General features: G+C 42.3%; 1 protein-coding gene across 1 annotated transcript; it reads right to left on the bottom strand.

The window, feature by feature from the left end:
• Positions 1–741: 741 nt before the first annotated feature.
• On the bottom strand, positions 742–17,019 carry TTC34 (tetratricopeptide repeat domain 34). Its single transcript, XM_054222673.1, is given in 7 exon segments — positions 742–1,260; positions 6,265–6,479; positions 6,732–6,999; positions 7,824–7,990; positions 12,697–12,889; positions 14,129–14,352; positions 15,414–17,019. Coding segments are annotated over 7 exon segments (3,192 nt in total).
• Between the last annotated feature and the right edge of the window lie 691 nt (positions 17,020–17,710).

The raw sequence follows: 17,710 nt of genomic DNA, 5'->3' as shown, positions 1-17,710 counted from the left end.
TGAAGTCTGGAGTATAGCTGCCTGTGCGTCCCAGATAACAGGGTATTAGTCACTCGATTGGACGTTTCATCTCTGTTGAGTCTCATCCTTCATATTATCTATGTTCCCTGGGACAGAAAGAGTTTACTTGGCGTTTGTACTGCTCCTACTCCCCCATATTGGTGCTGATCACTGCAAATCCACTAGACACTGCCAAGGGCAGTCCCTTCCATTCCGGAGTGGGTCATCTGAGCAGTGTAACGCATATGGTCCTTCGCAAATATAAAACACGTTACAAATGTTACTTTTGAGTGATCCTTTCGAACTGGCCCATAAAAATAAGACTACTTAATTGAATGGTATGTGTTAAAGCTAATCAAATAAATAGCAAGGAAATACATGATTATTATTCATAAACTGCAAGCTATTAGAATGTTTTCCTTCACTATGATTGGAACCAATGGGTTAGAATTAGTTCAGTTCAGGCAGACAAAACACTTGCTTCACGAGGAATTACATACATGCACAATAATTTCAAATAATACTGAATAGTCCAATTTGCCTTTTTCTCATAGCTGTCTTGACCAGTTTTGTTTCACTACCTGAAACTTTCTGTTCCTAATCTTGCTGTACCATGTTCAGTGCTATGTCCGTTGCATCTTTATCATGAGCTTCTCATTTTTCCCTTATTCTTTCAGTCTCACAAACAATCTAGAAAGCAATCAGACACTGGAAAGTCCCAAACCAGATAAATAAAAAACATCAATGTATGCTACAGCTTGATGCGTCTCGCTTAAGTCTTGTTTTCAGCTTTTTAAGTTCAGTATTTTTATCAATTTTAAGACCATAGTCTGTGATTTTCCAGGCCTCTTCATAATGCTGCACTTCAAAATTATATTGTGCAATCTTATGAAATGTTTTGGTTAAAATTTCAACGCCAGGGCCATTCGTGATGCAGCACAATGCCATAGATTCGTCTAACTGCAGTGCCTCAATATACTCCTTAACTGCTGCTTCTTCCTCAGCCATTGACAACAGCAGGTGTCCTTTCGAGCAGTGGTCCTCCACCCGTGTTTGAAGGCTGCTATGGCCATGCTTCTGGATCACTTTCTCCATATCTTTTAAAGCTTTATCATATTTTTTCAGGTGTGTAAGGCAAGCAGCCCTCTTTCTGAGATACTTTGGATTATCTTTGCTTGTCAAGACAGCCAGGGTGTAATAACCGAGAGCCTTCTCATAGCGATATTCTTTAATCAGCACCTTTCCTTCTTGGGCTGCTACCTGTGGACAGAAAATTACTTAATATTAGTTATTAGAAGTGAAAAAAGAGAGTAAAATATCTAGTCTGGACTGGCCACAGGTGGACACAGACACTAAGAAATTTTGCATACTTTTTCAAATGTTGAAATTACATCTAGTTAGAGAACATATAGTTGGCATATTTTTTGCATGCAAATGTAAAAATCTTGGATCAATGGAGACTTGCTGTTATCACAAGAGTTTCTGAACCACTCTTTGTTTCTGCATGTTTTGTTAAAACTTTCTCAGAACGTTTCTTCTGAAGTTGTTTACGTGCCTTAGGAATGATACGTGAACTGAAAACTGAACGGACCAAACTCTAAAAGTAGACGGTGTTCCCTTCATGAAACCAAATTTCTGCCACGGTCTTCTCTAATGGGTGACTAGACGGAAATTGCATCTTCTGGTCAATAGTTAGCCCTATGTACTGCCCCACAAATATTTGCATGTGCTAATAATGAAAGTTGATCTCTACTGAAGTTTACCCAAGCTATAGGAAAAAAAGGCCAACTGATGGCTTTGATGCTCATTAATCTCAAGTGTAAGTGAACTATCTGCCCTTATCTGAAGGGAAAAACAACAAGAAAATAGAGAAAGCAGAAAGAGCCACATAATTTTTAGGTTCATAAAGGTCAATAAAGAAAACTCCATTAGAACTATTTGCTTCAAATGGATTTCTCATTATATCCCTTTATTGGTAACAAACAAAGCTTTTAACATGCTGCAGCAGAGTGAATGTTTAAGTTATAAACAAGGCTGTCCCCAGCAGCGTAGGTCTTACGGACGGCTGAGCCGAACAAGCTGAGACTTCAAGCACAGGATAAATGTTTTTATCAGTCTCATTCCACGGGATATCACACCTTGCCTTTGGATGCTTGTGGCTCCCCAGAATTCGGTTAGTCCAGCCACTGTCTCCATAGCCACGCTTGACAGCTCAGGTCTTGAGTCTCTTTGTGTGCCTCGTCTTTTTATTTTGGTTGACTTAGATTAGAATTGATTGCTGCTTAAGAGAACTAAGGAAAACAGGTTCTGGATGAAACGGATCGATATTGCAGGTCAGGTGTGAGCACCTCATCTGAGACCAGTGGCATGAAATCATTTAGCCATTCTTTACAGTTTATGAAGAATTCTACCCCAGGTATCTTGCTATAAAGGAATGTAAAATCCTTTATGTAGTCATATTTATTAGAGAGACTCTCAGCTTGCACACATAGTAATAGAGATAGGACCTCTCCCCAAATAGTGTCAATCACTGGCTTTAATAGTTCTGGCCATAAATTGTAAGGCAGTGTGTTCAAAGACATCTCGGATGTCTGTCTCTGTATACATTTAAAGAGTAGCAGATTTAGTTTGTCCTTTCAAGTACTTTTAAGGCAACTAGTCAATGCAAGTGTTTTCTCAGTGGCAGGATTTTAACAGGGGATCAAGGTGGAATTGCATCTGCATGTGAGGAGCATCCTGACGAGTTTTTTTTTTTTCCTAAAAATTCTGAAGTTCTAGCTCACATTGTTCTAAAGAGCACAGTGCAGTTCCTCAAAATACCTTGCGTTTGTATAGTTAAATTGTAATTTTCAGCCTTGAAAGTGCATTTGTTGTCTCAGTGGCAGGAGAAAATTATAATTTTTGGTGTTCTCTTGCATGACTAATCTAATGCTGAACCTGCTAGTGCGCTAACCAGGATCTTTTTTTCATTTTACTGTACCATGTACAATATTGCCACTTATTAATGGAGTCACTGCTTTGACTTCTTTGCATTTCACTGACAGTCCCCAAAAGTAAGCAAGCCACAAGATTGTGGATTTCCTGCCATACTTGGAGGAAAAAGGCACATTTGAGAATAAATGATTCTTTCTCAGCCTCTTTGCAGGTGACTTTGGAAAGCCAAGAGCAGGCTATGTAGTCCATTCACCGATGAACCGTACTCCATCTTCAGACTCATCACTACAGATTGATTATAGCTTCCAGACTGAAATAATTCTGGTGCCATCTGGAAAGGGCTTGGCAGGCCATAAGTGACTGGTGATTGGATTCCTTCATGGATTAGGTCTTTGAGTCCCTTTCTACCATCTTGTTACCTCACTGTGTGATAAGGGACCAAAAATACATGTATTTTTGTTGCACTTTTTGTTCCGGTCCCTGGTGACTAATTTTATGTTGAAATTGCCCAAGGTTCAGTTCCTTAGAAAGGAAATGAATGAGGAGTTTAATGGATGTGGAATTATGGCCAGGGGTTTGTCTCTGAGCAGTAAATACCAGAAGATAGACCGAGAAGCGTTTGGAAGAGGGCTGGATGTTTTCAGAACAGTTTGGAGCAAGTCCTTCCTTCTTTACCTGCAGACCTTATTTGGGGTCCACATACCATGAAGGCATGTGGAAAGGCAGCTTCTAGCTTGGGCTGATGGTATAATTCCGACACAGACATTATAACTTTTGAGAGCCTTTCCGTAGGAGTCAGCTCTGGGTGTCCTATGGCATGTCAACAGCCAACGGAAAGCACAGCTCCGAGGATCTGGGCAGGGAGCGACCAGTCATGCATTTAACCTTTGACATAGGAAACTGAGGGGTTGAAGCTGCACTAGCGTCAAGCAAACTCCCTTCCTCTGACCTTTTGCAGTTTAATAAATTTTTCAGATTCCTATTCCCATGTGGCTCTCCCAGTTGTTTACAAATTTCTTAGCATGGGACCCCTTAGACTATAAATAATGGAAGAATTTTATTGCTTTGTTTTTCATGAAAAAAATCAGTACATCAAGGAGCTCTCCTTCCTCCACCCTTTCCTATTCAGCTTATGTAGAATTATTTTTAGCTTTTCAGACCAGACTCCAGGGTAATTATGACACATTTCTATAATGCCTGTAATCTCCAAACACTCTAAAACAACGTGGCAGTAGTACTTTTGTTGCAGAGACCGCTGAGACTGAGGGCTGAACGTAAACGACTGAACTCTTCTTTGCTTCAGTCTCCTTACTGCTGAAATGGAGGCAGCAGGAAGAACGCCCTCCCCTAGAGTGTAGTTAGGAGCCATGGCAGAGTAAGGCCATCATCGGGGTTTTGGGCACTAATTCTGTCTGTCAGCTGTTTTGCTTTTACTGAGAAATTCCTTTCATACACAAACTGGAATAACCTTGCAGGCAAAAGGAAGTGCTACTGGAAAATCCTTCAAGACACCGGACAGGTGAATTAACCAATTCCTTTCCCCTGCCAAAGTACATACTTATCCCCTTGTCACAAAATACATATTAAAAAAATATGTTGTGATTCTGGGCTAATCAGTAATAAAAGTAAGCACACCCAGTAAATCTTTGAACATTAGAGAATACGAAAAGACTCTCAAGGTGCTGGGGTCCAAATGTTTATCCAGTTGAACAAAAGCACAAAATTAAAGATTAAAAAAAAAAAAGAAATTATTTTACTTCCAACACTGGTATTGAGTTCCAGTCTTGAAATCAGTCCAGCCCACCCCTATTCTCTCAAGTGGCAGAGAAATCTTTCATGATAAATAAGCCACAAGTAAGGAGTTTTTTTCCAGACCCTGTTCCACAGCTGCAAAAAAAAAAAGACAGAAATAAAGTGTCTCTCCTATTTTAAAGGTTTCACTAATCTGTGGCACCAGTGAGTTCCTAATACATCAGTGGAGTTTAAGCTGTACAAAAATTAGCTTGGATTTTCTTTCTTCTCTTTTTCTTTTCCTTATTGCCAGCACAAGAAGACCCCTCCTGTAATTTCTCGGAAAGCAGCATGGGTGAACTTAACCGTGAGACTTCCGTATGGAACGAGTGATGCAGCAGCAAGGGAAATTCAGCTCTAAAATGTATCTTCATTTATAGACACCTCCTCAGGGCCTCCATAGACGCATTCTTGATTGTACCTTTACAACTTTATATAGTGAAAGATTGCAAGTTGGCTTTAAAATCCTCCAGCTCTTTCCCATAAGACTGAACTTCTTACATTATTCAGAAGAGACGGGCTCTTTTCTCTGTAATGGGGGATGTCTAGGGACCGGTAAATTAATACTTGTTTACTTATATGCTCCTGCTGTTTTGCTAAAATACATACAAAGTACTCCTCTCAAGATGCATTAAGTACATCAGCATGTTGTTTGTTTTATAACCTGGGAGAAAGCACAACAATATAGCTTCTCACCAGGGTGCACACAATCTACAAATTGAATAAAAGGAAGCAAACTGATTCTCAGAGCACGGAGCTTCTGGGTAATCAGAATTGCAGATGCTTGAGTGAATGTTAAAACTCACCATCAATCTGACCTTGTCCTGCCTTATTATTGGAGATGCTTTCTCCGAGCTGGATGTACTTTGGGGGAGAAACTTGAAAAAAATACTGAAAAACACATATTTGGGTGGACTAGAGCAATGTGGCATTTTTGTGTCAAACAGTTTTAGCTAAGAAAACCGATACCAACTGAAAGGCTAGTAATTTTATAAAAATGTGAATATATTTAAAATTCTAAATGTTACACAAAAGAGCAAAAAGGATTGAAGCATGTAATGTGACTGAATCAGAACCTTGAGTTTAATTTCATCAAGAAAATGAACAAAACATGAATTCCCCTTCCCCAGAAGCCCACTATGAGCACCATGTAACTCATACCGAGTACAGTACTACCAATGGTCTTGTTAAATCTCTAGCTGCTGTCCCTCACATCTCCTGCATTTTAGTGTTGGGATTAAACAGGTCTCATGCTAGGGAGACCAACAAGAAATTCCCCCAAGGGGTAAGAAGTGGTAATGATGAATTATTAGAGACTGAAGCAAGGTCACTGCAATGAAAGAAGTTTGGATTCGGCTCCCTGTTCTGGCTGAAGTGAAGGCTGGAGGAAGAAGCCAATTTGTTTCTTGTTCATCTGATAAACGGTCTTCCCATGCCCTTCTGTTCAAGACAAGGCAGGGAAAATTTCTGCAGCCTAATACTGCTTCCTATTTCTTTCCCCACTGAATACACAGGTGTGGCATCAAAAAAAGATTGTACCTGAGCGAGATGCTGCTGTTGCTTGGCGTCTACAAAGTTCAGGAGAAACCCCAACTCCTCTTCATCTTTCTTAGCCAGGATGCTGAATGAGTGAGCTGCCACTGACACATTCCTCCTCTTCAACTGCAGCACAGCTAGTCTTGCACTAGCGAAGTCATCAGCAAAAGAATGGCCAAATGCTTCATGAAGGTGCTGGAGGGCCTCTTCATACCTTCCTGTTGGTTAACACCAGTACAAGCTATATAACCCATTCCATGTGGAGAAAGAGATCAAGAAAACTTACTAAAGCAGGACTTAGGTCGCCTGTCTGCATCTAAAGGTATTAAGTACTTCATACTCTTTCCCAAAACATTTGCAAACTTCTCTTGAAAAGTACCATACAACAATACACTTGCCATTTAACATTCACTTTAATTTACTGCTCATTCACTTAGTCTGATCAGCTATGTAAAAGAACAGGAACTTACCATTTACAATCAAAACATCTGCATAGAAGATGTGACATTGTGTGTCCTTGCAAATTTTAATTAGGGCTTTTGCAATCACAAGAAGATCCCCACAGGTTTCTTCTTTTGACAGGTCTTTAGTAGCAACTAGCTCAGTTAATGCAGTCCTGCCATGCCGAAGAAGCCATTGAGTAATCAGCCCTCGGGCTTCATGCTTTAAAGACAGGATTGCTGGGATCACTACTCCTGCCTCCACCTTCAGTGCCGAGATCAAATCTTGCACTGCCTCCTATGTAAAAATGAGACCAAAAAATGAAATGGTAGCAATAACTATGCATTGATAATGTGTTCTTTCAGGTGCTTTCAGTTGTCTGCTGTCCCACTGCAAGGTCAGCTGCAAGCTTTTGGAAGCTCTTTGCTCTTCCCTGTCCTTGTGCTGCATCTTTTCCATTTGTAAAGCTGATAGAAGAGCATAAAGACAGGTCTGAATGGCTATTTGCAAAGTGTTTTGGACTGCTCAGATTATCACTGAAAAAAAAAAAAATTCTTACAACAACAAGAAAGAGATGCTGTGAATGATTAAGTGCAAGCAGGATTTGGCTCAGCCAGGACAAACCATCACAAATCTGCACACCCAACTGGAGATGCACCATTTCAAATTCACTGCAGGATTGCTGCGGTGTGCAGGTAAGTCTGAGGCTATTGACCGTATTAGAAGCAGATAAACCAGGCAAACATCTGCCATGATTTCCAGCCAATGATACACTGCAATCGCCAAAGTCCACTATAACACTCATTGCACACGTGAGCTTTTCACAATAGAGAGGGACACACTAAACCTTGAAACTGTTCTTTCTTTTTCCTCTTGTTGTTGCTACATTTCATCTAACACAACATCATGTCATGAAAATATGAGATCAAGTATAGGGGAGAGTTTGCAGCATTGCAAACCAACGCATGGTAGTGACAGTAAAATCGATGATTAAGGTTTAGTCTTCCTCTCTCTTGACTTGGGAAAACAAATCAGTAATGTCAAGTGGACTACTTTTACACCTAGCCAAAACAAAAGCCTTCACCAACCAGATCACCAGAAAATCAATACAGTGATAATACCTTCTGCTGCTTCAGAGCAAGGTAAATGAATCCTCGTCCACTCAGAGCCTGCACGTTCCTAGGGTCCTCCTTTAGGATGGCATTATAGTCAAAAATAGCAGTTTTCTTCTGACCGAGGCGCCCATAGCATCGAGCCCTGATGAGAAGGCAATCTTCAGCATAACCACCTGGAGGGGAGAAATGCAGCCATGCTTAATCGAAAGGTCTCACGCCTACTGGTGTAACACAGGGTGCAGTAAATGCCAGTGTGTGCAGACCACTAAGCCCCAGCGAAGGGCTTCAAAGCAGCTAAGTGAAAAAGATGAGGTAAACCTACATGTTGTGTTACGGTGACTGCAGGAATGACAAGTGAGTACCACTTTCTTCCGGGCTGTGGCAAGGGTGGAATGAGAGGGGCGTGGAAGCAAATGTGCTATGATAAGAAACTGCAATCCACAGATGTCACTGGAAGAAGAATAAGGAGAGTGCTGGAGAGGCTACCCAAGGATACCAACACGAAGCTATAGAAAAATTCCACTTTGCCTGAGGATACCTGATGAAGTACGATGAGAGTACTTAAGTGGTAATTTCCTTTACTTTTGTTGCCAGTGGAATTCCTGTTGCATACTATCAGTTCTGAGTTGAAAGGTAAAAAAAAGAATCTATGTCAGGTTGGTTTCCACAGCACAGTACTGATTCAGTTAAGTGTCCTGCTGAGGCTAGCAGAATTCTGTCAAAGAATGATTTTTTTACCAGTGGAGTCTTGAAAGCGCTTTCTGGTGTGTATTATAAAGATAAGGATACTCTGATGTTCTGGGTCTTGTGGTGTACATGTCAATGTCATTCTGCAGGGAAATGGTGAGTTGTGGTACAGTGGTGCTGCTCGGGACTGGAGTTCAGTGTTTAGCTTTGCTTCAAAATTCCCATCAAACCTCAGAAAAAACACACAATTTCTTCGTATGTCATCATCTGACTTGGGAAACACATCTTTCGTGGCTGGTTGGGATGTCAATGTGTTTGACACAAGCCACAGAAGCGTAGGCACGCAGAGACAAAGCAGTTTGGGTGTTATGCTAGCCTAATACCAATGTATCCCCCAGAAGCTTTCCCACACAGCCAGCAGGCCCACGCACCAACGTGAGCGTGAAGCTGGTCTTTCTCCTAAGGCTAGCCATGTTTCTCACTTATGGATGGCTGACAGCAGAAACCAGTGTATCTTTGTACTTGCTCTATGGGCCACCAAGGAACAGGCAAACCTGGACCAATAAAAAAGTCTGGGCTGCAGTATGTGCAAAAAACCTTTTCAGAGCGTATATTTTGCTACTAAGGTGAATGTTTCAAAAAAGAAAGATTCTGCATGTTATGAAAGAACCAGTTCTGGAAATAGCGAAAGAGATGTATATATATTTATATTTACAGAAAGAAAAAAATAATTCTAACAGTGATTTACAGAAACAAAGAAAACTTTGATGACAGCACTTGCGCGGCTGCAGTTTAATTTATAACGGTAACTGTCCTACCGCGACTCAACTCTGACTTTCCAGACAGGAAGAGGAACTACACTGTGCCAGGCACACCAAAAACACAGGCCCCACTTCAAAGAGTCTTCGGTCTAGTTAAACATGCCAAAAGCACATTGTAATAAAAAATTGAATGGTTGGAAAAGGTAACAGAATTAAAATCATAAAATCACATTGCTCCTCTGGCTCAAACGCGTCCTGGTTTCTAATAAAAACAGATACACATGTCGATCAACACTGTCTCTCTTCAAATATCCATGACTGCTTTTCTGATTGCTTCAAGGTCTCAGCAAGAGTGGGTCTCCACAGGAACAGCCAAAAGAAGCAAAAAGAGTGGCGTGCAATTAAGTACTCAACCTTCCCATGCAGGTATATTTTTTTCCTACCTTCTCTGGGATACCTAGACTCAGCCAGCTGACCGTATACAGAAATTCCGTGTTTGCCAGTTGTCATGAAACTACTTCTATCTATTTTTAAAGATGTCTGGAAAGCTTTGCCCTTTGTTATTCTGCCCTAAGGTCTTCCACGCATTTTCAAAGGGAGCTCTAAAAGACAGCATTGTGGTGCTGCCCTGGAAAGCAGCAAAAGGAAGAGGAGGCAACTGTAAAAGGGAATGTCCTCATATCTCCACATCTATCCCTCCACCATGCCTTTCTCCATAAACATCATTAATGTGCAAAAAATGGAGGCAACCTACCAATGACAAGACCGTCATCTCAGGATCTGAGCTGGATTAGGATCCAATTCATTAGAAGGAACCCTTGGAGATTTTAGTACGCTGGAATAGGAGCAGCACAAATGAGAGAAGAAAGCTCTAAGGGGAAGATACGTGAGGACGGAGGCACGAGGCCATTTGGCTGTTTTAATAAAGTGCAGTCAGAAGGTACGCATTGTTTTGCATAAAACAGTAATCCAGATGGGACTGACCAATTTACTGCCACACTTAATATACACTGGGATTTGTGATACTAAGATTCTTTTTTCTCTGCTTTCAAATAAGTGCTGCCCAAATAAACAAATACAGTTGACAATGAAAATCATGGTCCATTCATTCACTGGTTGCAGAGAATATATCTTTCTGCCCCTTCCTTTCAAGGCAATTTTTATAACAATCTTAATTTGCCCAGGGTTGCCATCAATAACTGTGCCATCCCAGTGCTGGATGATAAATCACCAGTGCCACTGTAAATATTTTTTCATAGGGAGGTCAGCAAATGCAGTGTCTTGCAGCTGCCTGCAGAGGTGAGCCAGCAGGCAGGCTTCTAGCAATTCTTTTACAATAATGAGGCTTTTTCTCCCTCCTGATATGCTCCAAAACTTCTGTACCAAAGGTTATTATTGCTCTGGAGCTCTATCAATTGGATCCCATAAAGACAGTATCTATTTCTTAACAAGCATCTGTTCTAGCAGGTGGGGAGTTGATAAGCTGGAGTGCATGGGCTGTGAAATGGAACCATCTCAAAGCAATTAACAGGTGGGTTTTTTTCCATTTTCATACACCAGTCTCTCTTCTTCTCAATGCTGCTGTCCTAACATTTTCTCAGAGTGAAAGGCAGATTGCCATAAGAGCATGGTTTTACTTGGAACATTCCAGAAGCATTTCCATGTTAGCCTGATCTCTCTCCTTAGGAAAACCTAGGATAATGATGCATGTAAGTGGGTGCATTCAGTCTTTTGCACTGGAACTAGACATTCATTGGTGTGTTGGAACAAGAAGGCAGGTTGTTCGCTGCAATGACTGTATTTACAGCATGTTCATTTTGATGAAACAGGAGGTACCAAATCAGTTTTATTGGTAGGGTACTAATTGATGTAACAAACTGAGGCTGAAGCAGGGGAGCCTTCTACTTCTACACTGCTTGTCTAAAATGGCTGAAGCTGGCTCTGTTTCAGTAGCTTTTCCAAATTACCAACTAGCATCTCCTCTAAAAGATACACAAAATAAATAGGATGGAGGCTTCTTTCTTCCGAAAGGGGGATTTCATTCGTCTAGATGATTTTGTGAAGTGTCCCTTCATTCACACTCTTTCAAAGACTAACTGCTCACAGGGACCAAATTTCCCTCTCATTTATCACAAGTTTGGCTTTGATCTCTTTAAGAAACAATTATATTGTATTTTCAAAGAAGATCTCATCTCTTTCTAGATCAAGTTTAATTCTCTGGGGAAACATTCCCAAAAATATAGTCATCCAACCTAGCAGTTGGACAACAGGATCAAAAAGCCCTGACTTCTCTTGATGTTACCAGGCTTACGGCTTACCTCAGTCACCTGTGTGCGGAGTTACTTACTGAAAAATCAAGTTTTATAGAAGGAAAAATAAGCCTGTAAGATATCCTTGAGACTTTTCTCTGTATTTTGAGCATATATCTGTTGCTGTGATAAAACAGCCTCCCTATATTAAGTACAGAAGAATCCCCTTGCCGTTCTGCTTTTCCTTTACTAGTGGAAGAACAGCATTGCACTGCTTGTCCTAAAAGGGTCTTTTTTTAAACCACAGTAAAGGAGGAAAGCATGGAACATATAAAAGGAAAATAATCTAATGGATCTGAGAAGATAGCACTGCTAACATTAAAACATGTAGTTTGTTCAACAGCACAGCCGTGCTTGTGAGAAAATCTGTGACTATATGTATGAAAAAAATTACGGTTACAGATCAATTTGTCCAGACCAATTACTCAGAAGCAACCTACAACAACTCAACAGTTCATTGCAGTCTGATGTTTGGTAACAGGTCTACAAAAGACTGTAAAGGGTAGAGAAGACATACATTGTGTTTCCTGTACACTCTACACATTATGTTTCTGGAGCAGGAAATACAAGAAAATGATTAGAATGGAAATTTCAAAGCACCAGCTGGAAATAGATGGATTCAGGATGTTAAAGATCTTTTCCAAGTTATGAAGGACTTGTGGGTTCTCTGTGTTGATATGACCCGGTAAGGGTGGTTTATGCCTGAACTTAACTTTTAGCATGCAAACAATGCAATTTAAAATAATCTTCAGATGTGCTCCAGGAGGATTTCATGTGCTAAACAACAGAGCAAAATCACACTCTGGGTCTTCTGGACAAGTGAAGAAAAGGTCTGCTGTCCCTACAGAACTGAACTGAACCCGTACAACCCATTTCAAGTTCACAAGCTACTTATGGGACAGTAAGAACTGCAGTCACTGTTTAATTGCACTACTTCATGGTCCAAGATGAGTTGCTACTTTAGCAAATTTTACCCCACTCTTACTTGCCTTCGTAAGTCTACTGTTTCAGTCTTCTCCAATTGGGGAAATGACAGATGAGAACTGGTCGGACATGCTTGCCTACCCACTGATCTGATTTCCCATAGAAGTCAATCTCCTATCAGGATCTTGATAACCCTACCTGAAGCGATGATGGCAAAGGAAAGGTAGGCAATGGCCTCTTTGATGTCAGCATCCTCCTGTTTGTCCTTCAAGATGGTCAGCGCTCTGAAATGGCAGTGAGTTTGCATCAACTTCCTGTCTTCATCTTTGAAGATGTCCATGATTGGCAGGAGGCAGGAGGTATCTCCAATTTTGATCACTTTCTTTAGCAGCTTAACAATGGGAGAGAAAAAGGCAGAAGAGAAAGATTGGTATGAAAAGATAAATGAAGTTATGCTAAAGCTGGAAATATTACTGTCTCGTGAGACAAGTATGCTCTTACCCAGTGCTTGACATATGGTATCTTTGCCTCCATTCACTATTCCTTTCTCTATTTTTATTAGAGATACAGGTGTCTGGGCGCTGACAGGCAGGTGGGACAAAAACATTTTGAAATTTTCAGTGACACGTATGTTCCATCTAGAACTTGTAGCGGAAGCTGCAGATAGGAATCCAACTTCCAAGAGCAATATATGAACTCTCATAAATTCATGTTATTCATTAATAGCCTTCCCAAAGGCAGCAAATTATACAAAATTTTTATTTTTCATAGGGAGTAGTGAAGTGGTGACAATAAAACCTTTCTCTTTACAGCTAGTAGAATTTGTATGGGATCTAAAAAAATGCAATAGTTCCCTCTGATGGTAGAACTTGGTAATTCATCTTTGTAATCCTTGGTAGGAGAATCAACATGTTGGAATCTCTTTCACGGTTTCAAGCACAAGTCATTAGCCACTAAAGAAAGAAAACTGCAGACTGATATTTAAGCTTCTGGTTTTGTTTCTTTTCCCACCCTCCCCTACAAGCTTCATTAGGATAATCAGTTAGGTAGTAGTTCTGCCTACTTTTCTCTAGGGGAAAATTACCAATCCCATCAATATTGTCACCAGGGGCAGGATGCTCAGGCAAGCTCTGCCTAGTTAAAGTCTCTGATGAAAAGTGCCATTAAATAGCATGTGATGAATGGGCTGTATTTAGCTGGGAGTCTTTGTGTGGCCTGTGCTACAGGCAGAAAGTCCTACTTATGAGCCCTGTATTTACCAGTTTACCACGATTCCTGAGAAATACCTTGAAGCACAGGTTGGGGTAGACGCAGACCCACTGGAAAACCCATCACAGGTTGTGCGATGGGGTGGGTTCCAACTTTGCACCATGTGTTCAAGTGGCCTCAGTGCAGCTTGTGCCCAGAGCCTTAAAGTTGTCATGTAACACTGAGGAGCATGACCAAGCAGAGCACTGTTCTGGGAAACTGAAAGCCCTTGGAACACCCTCTGGCAAGCCTATGTCTCTAAAGCAGCCCCTCTTAAGTTCTACCACACATCTCCTGTATTAGCCAAAAGGGCTGTTGACCCTCTTCACCGTTCCATCACTGATCATTCTCTCATTCTCTCTGCTAGCCAGGTGCTCCTTACCTGGTTGCCATCATACATGAAACCCTTCTTCAGTTGCAGAAGTGCGAGTCTAGCCAGGATAGGAGACCTTTGTGGATTTCTGGAGAGTGCTAGTAAGAGGAGCTTGTGAGCTTCTTCTGCACAGCCCATCTGGTACAGGGCATCAGCACAAAGGATCTGTGACGCTTCATCAGAAGCATCCAGCTCCACCAAGAGAGAAGCCAGCTGGTAAACCCCAGGGGCATCTCTGTAGGGAAAAAAAAAAAAAAAGGGAAAGACCACCTTCAAGGAAAAAATGCTAATGAGAATAACAGAGCCTCTTTGTCTCACCTGGAAGCTAAGAAGCAGGTTATCGGTCCGATATCAAAACGGATGATACATTTTACCATATCCAGCAGCACAGATATCTCTGCCACTTAATTCCATAATCATAATCCCTCTTTATAAAAACATGTTCTTAAGCAGTTGCGGCTCTAAAGAAAGGTTAAAAAAATCATGATTCATATTTGTGGTTGCAGCTGATACCACAACAGGAAAAGGAAAAAGTAACAGTGATAGTGAAAAAACCTAAATAAAAGATCACCATTTCTAATGAAAAGCTGCGTGTTAAAATTTGCATGGACTGGAAAGAACTGTGTTTCTAGGTAGCTTCTTGTTCCAGAAGCAGTGACCTGTGTCTAAGCGGGCCTGTGTTTGTGTCCTGATCTGCCAGTGCAACACTGAATGAGTTCGCACATTTTTCTGTCCATTTGTTATCTCACTGGAGTGCAGGCCCCAAATACTGAGTGTGAAATGAGCATCACACAATGGAAGAAAAAGACCATAATACTACTAAAATTATTAAGAGACTAAATAAATGTGGGTGTCAGCTGTAACTACCTGAGATGAACTTTCACATGCTATTTCCCACTTCAAATTTTCAATTTTTCCCCTGAAATATTAGTATTTCACATGCAGAAAAAACTGAGAAAGTAACATAAAAATCCTGCTTTGGAGAAAATGGAAGACTTTTCCTGGGGTGGTATCAGACAAAACTTTGAAAATGAAACATTGAAACTTTTACGTTTAAATAGCAGCCTTTTTTGTGTTGGAAGAAATAAATACCTAATAAAGATACTACTTTGATGAGCAATCTCTGTCATATTCCTTCTAGCATTTTGCTTGCTCCTAGCTTAGACCAGTATTTTGCTGGAACAGCCACACCTATGGAATTTAATTTCAACCTGTTATGTTTATTCGGAACGTTAAACGGGTCTATATCCTTTTCTCAGTTATCTGAACCAAGTACCCTCTCTACTCCTCAAGCCACTCTCTTTCTGTTAGGAATCTGCATAGCCCTGTTTCTTTTTCTGCCCACAGGCTGAACTGCCTCCTAGGTACCTCTTCTTCTGGAGCATCTTCTGTCCTTCTTCTTGGAGAACCTTTAGCAGCAGTCCCCTTTGGTTCCACGGCACATAGGACTTGATTGTGAAGATGGTTTCTTCCATCTTTAACTGGCAAGCTGTGATATAATCCAGGGCTGTCAAGTAATGGCTGCCACCAGAAATCCGGATAAGTCCGCGCCCACATAAGGCTTTAATACAGCTGTTAGGATGTGGGGAATCATGCTCAATCACCTTTTGAAAGTCTTGCAGGGCTTGCTGATGGTCATGAACGTGAAGGGAGCAAAATCCTCGCAATGCTAAGAGAGTATTGCAGTAAGTTTTCTGCTCTTCTGCCAAGAGGTGGTCACAGATATCCAGGGCAGTTCTGATGTGTCCATGCAGGAGATGGCAGTCTGCTAGCCGAACACGGAGCTCACGTTTGGACCCTGGGGAGATCTGAAGGAGGAACTGGACTGTCTGGATGACAGAAGGGAGCAGCTCAGTACCATGACTGCTTCTGAGTTCAGTCCGAGTACGCACAGCCTCCCTGTATGCTGCAAACTTCACCTCCAGGACAGCTCTAGCCTGTTCTTCTATCCTCTCAGCATCACGTGGTGAGAAAAGCTCTTCAAAGTGTTTCATTGCCTGGGCAGGGGTTGCTGCAAAGGCTTCTCCTAAATCCTGCATCATTTCCTGCATCCGTCCACCCAAGAAGAAATATGCAGCAGCCCGTTCCAAGAGCAGACCCGAAGCTTTCTCATCTTTGAGATTATTATCAGCTGAGAAGCCCTTGAGGGCCTTGCTACAAACTGCCACACACTCCTCAAATTTGCTTTTTTTAAAGAGGTAAGCTGCCTGCACCCTGCAAACGCAGACATCATCCGGTGCTACTGCAGACAGGAAGTCATAGCAGTTGCCCAGCCACTGGTCCAAGGAACTGTGGTCTGGACTTTCTTTCTGGCACGTTGAGAGATAATTAGAGAAGGCCTGGATGACCTGTGGCAGGTGTTCCTTTTGCTTAGTACACACATAGGCCACTGCTTCAGCCCGATCCATCACAAAGGCCTGGATATAGTCTGCAACTCCCTTCCTAAGTTGTGTTCCTGACAGCACCCGTGCCAATGCCCTCAGCAGCAGCAGTTCCACTGAATACTTTGGGTTAGCCTTGAGCAGGGTATTGCATTTACTCACCACCTCCTCCGAGCATCCTCGCCTGAGCAGGGCCTCCAGTTTATATAGCGAGGATACCACGTTGTCGGGACTTAAGGTGGAGAGAAAGATGGCAGCTATTCCCACACTGAGGGAAACAATGGCCAAGTTCTTGCTCTGGATCTTGGGAATCTGACTCTTGCCTTTGCACCACATTTCCAGGGTAGCTATCACTTTTTCCCAGAGCCCTTTGTCTAAGGAGTTCACACTCTCTACCGCTGTCGGGGCGCTGCAGCTGAAGGCGGCTGTGTAGAAAGCAGTGGCTATTGCTAACTGCTGCTGGGCAAGATGGTGGTCCCCCTCTTTGCAGAGCAGTGCAGCAAGCTCCTGAGGTGACATTTTATGCACTTATATCTTCACCAAGCAGCATCACACAGGTAATGTGGTTTCTGCCTGTAAAACAGAAGATCAGCAACATGAGGGGCTGTGGAGCACAGGTTTTTTTGGCTTGGGGGGCAGCTTTCCAACTGACGGCCACAAGCAAGCCTAGGACCTGCGAAAAGCCAGCGTTTTGTCACTGACAGGCTTACCAGGGAGCAAAGCCACCAGAAAAAGCGCTACAGAGGTTCTTAGTCCACAGCCACTTAATATTGGCCAGAAAGCAGCCACGCAACCTTGCCAGTGTTCCCTGCCCCGCTGATGTGGGGCTCGGGGGCCTATCGGGCTTTGTCCTCCCTGGCTGAAGTGTCAGTTTGATAAGTTTTTAATCATCAGACAGTATGTCAGTACTGGTGGTGGACACGGAGGGGACAGAATAGCACCTTGACACTTTGCCCACCACTTGCCTTACCTCCTTTGCATTGAAGAGGCAGGAAAGCTAGGAGAAAAGGTGCACCTTCTCCCTGTTTCCACCTCAGGAGTCAGTGGGAAAGATGGGGTTTAGTGCCAGCACCTGAGCTCCTGAGCCAGTCCCCACACACCTGGGGCCTAGCCCTCCCGCTGCGGGGCCCTCCGGAGCGAGGCGGTCGGCGGGGGGCGGCTGCGCGGCGGAGAACGCAAATACCTGAGAGCGGGGCCTCAGCGGGGGCCA

The sequence above is a fragment of the Rissa tridactyla genome, chromosome 16 (genome assembly GCF_028500815.1).
Source record: "Rissa tridactyla isolate bRisTri1 chromosome 16, bRisTri1.patW.cur.20221130, whole genome shotgun sequence".
Classification (NCBI taxonomy): domain Eukaryota; kingdom Metazoa; phylum Chordata; class Aves; order Charadriiformes; family Laridae; genus Rissa; species Rissa tridactyla.
The sequence above is the reverse complement of the archived record's forward strand: the minus strand, read 5'-3'. Positions and strand labels throughout refer to the sequence as shown.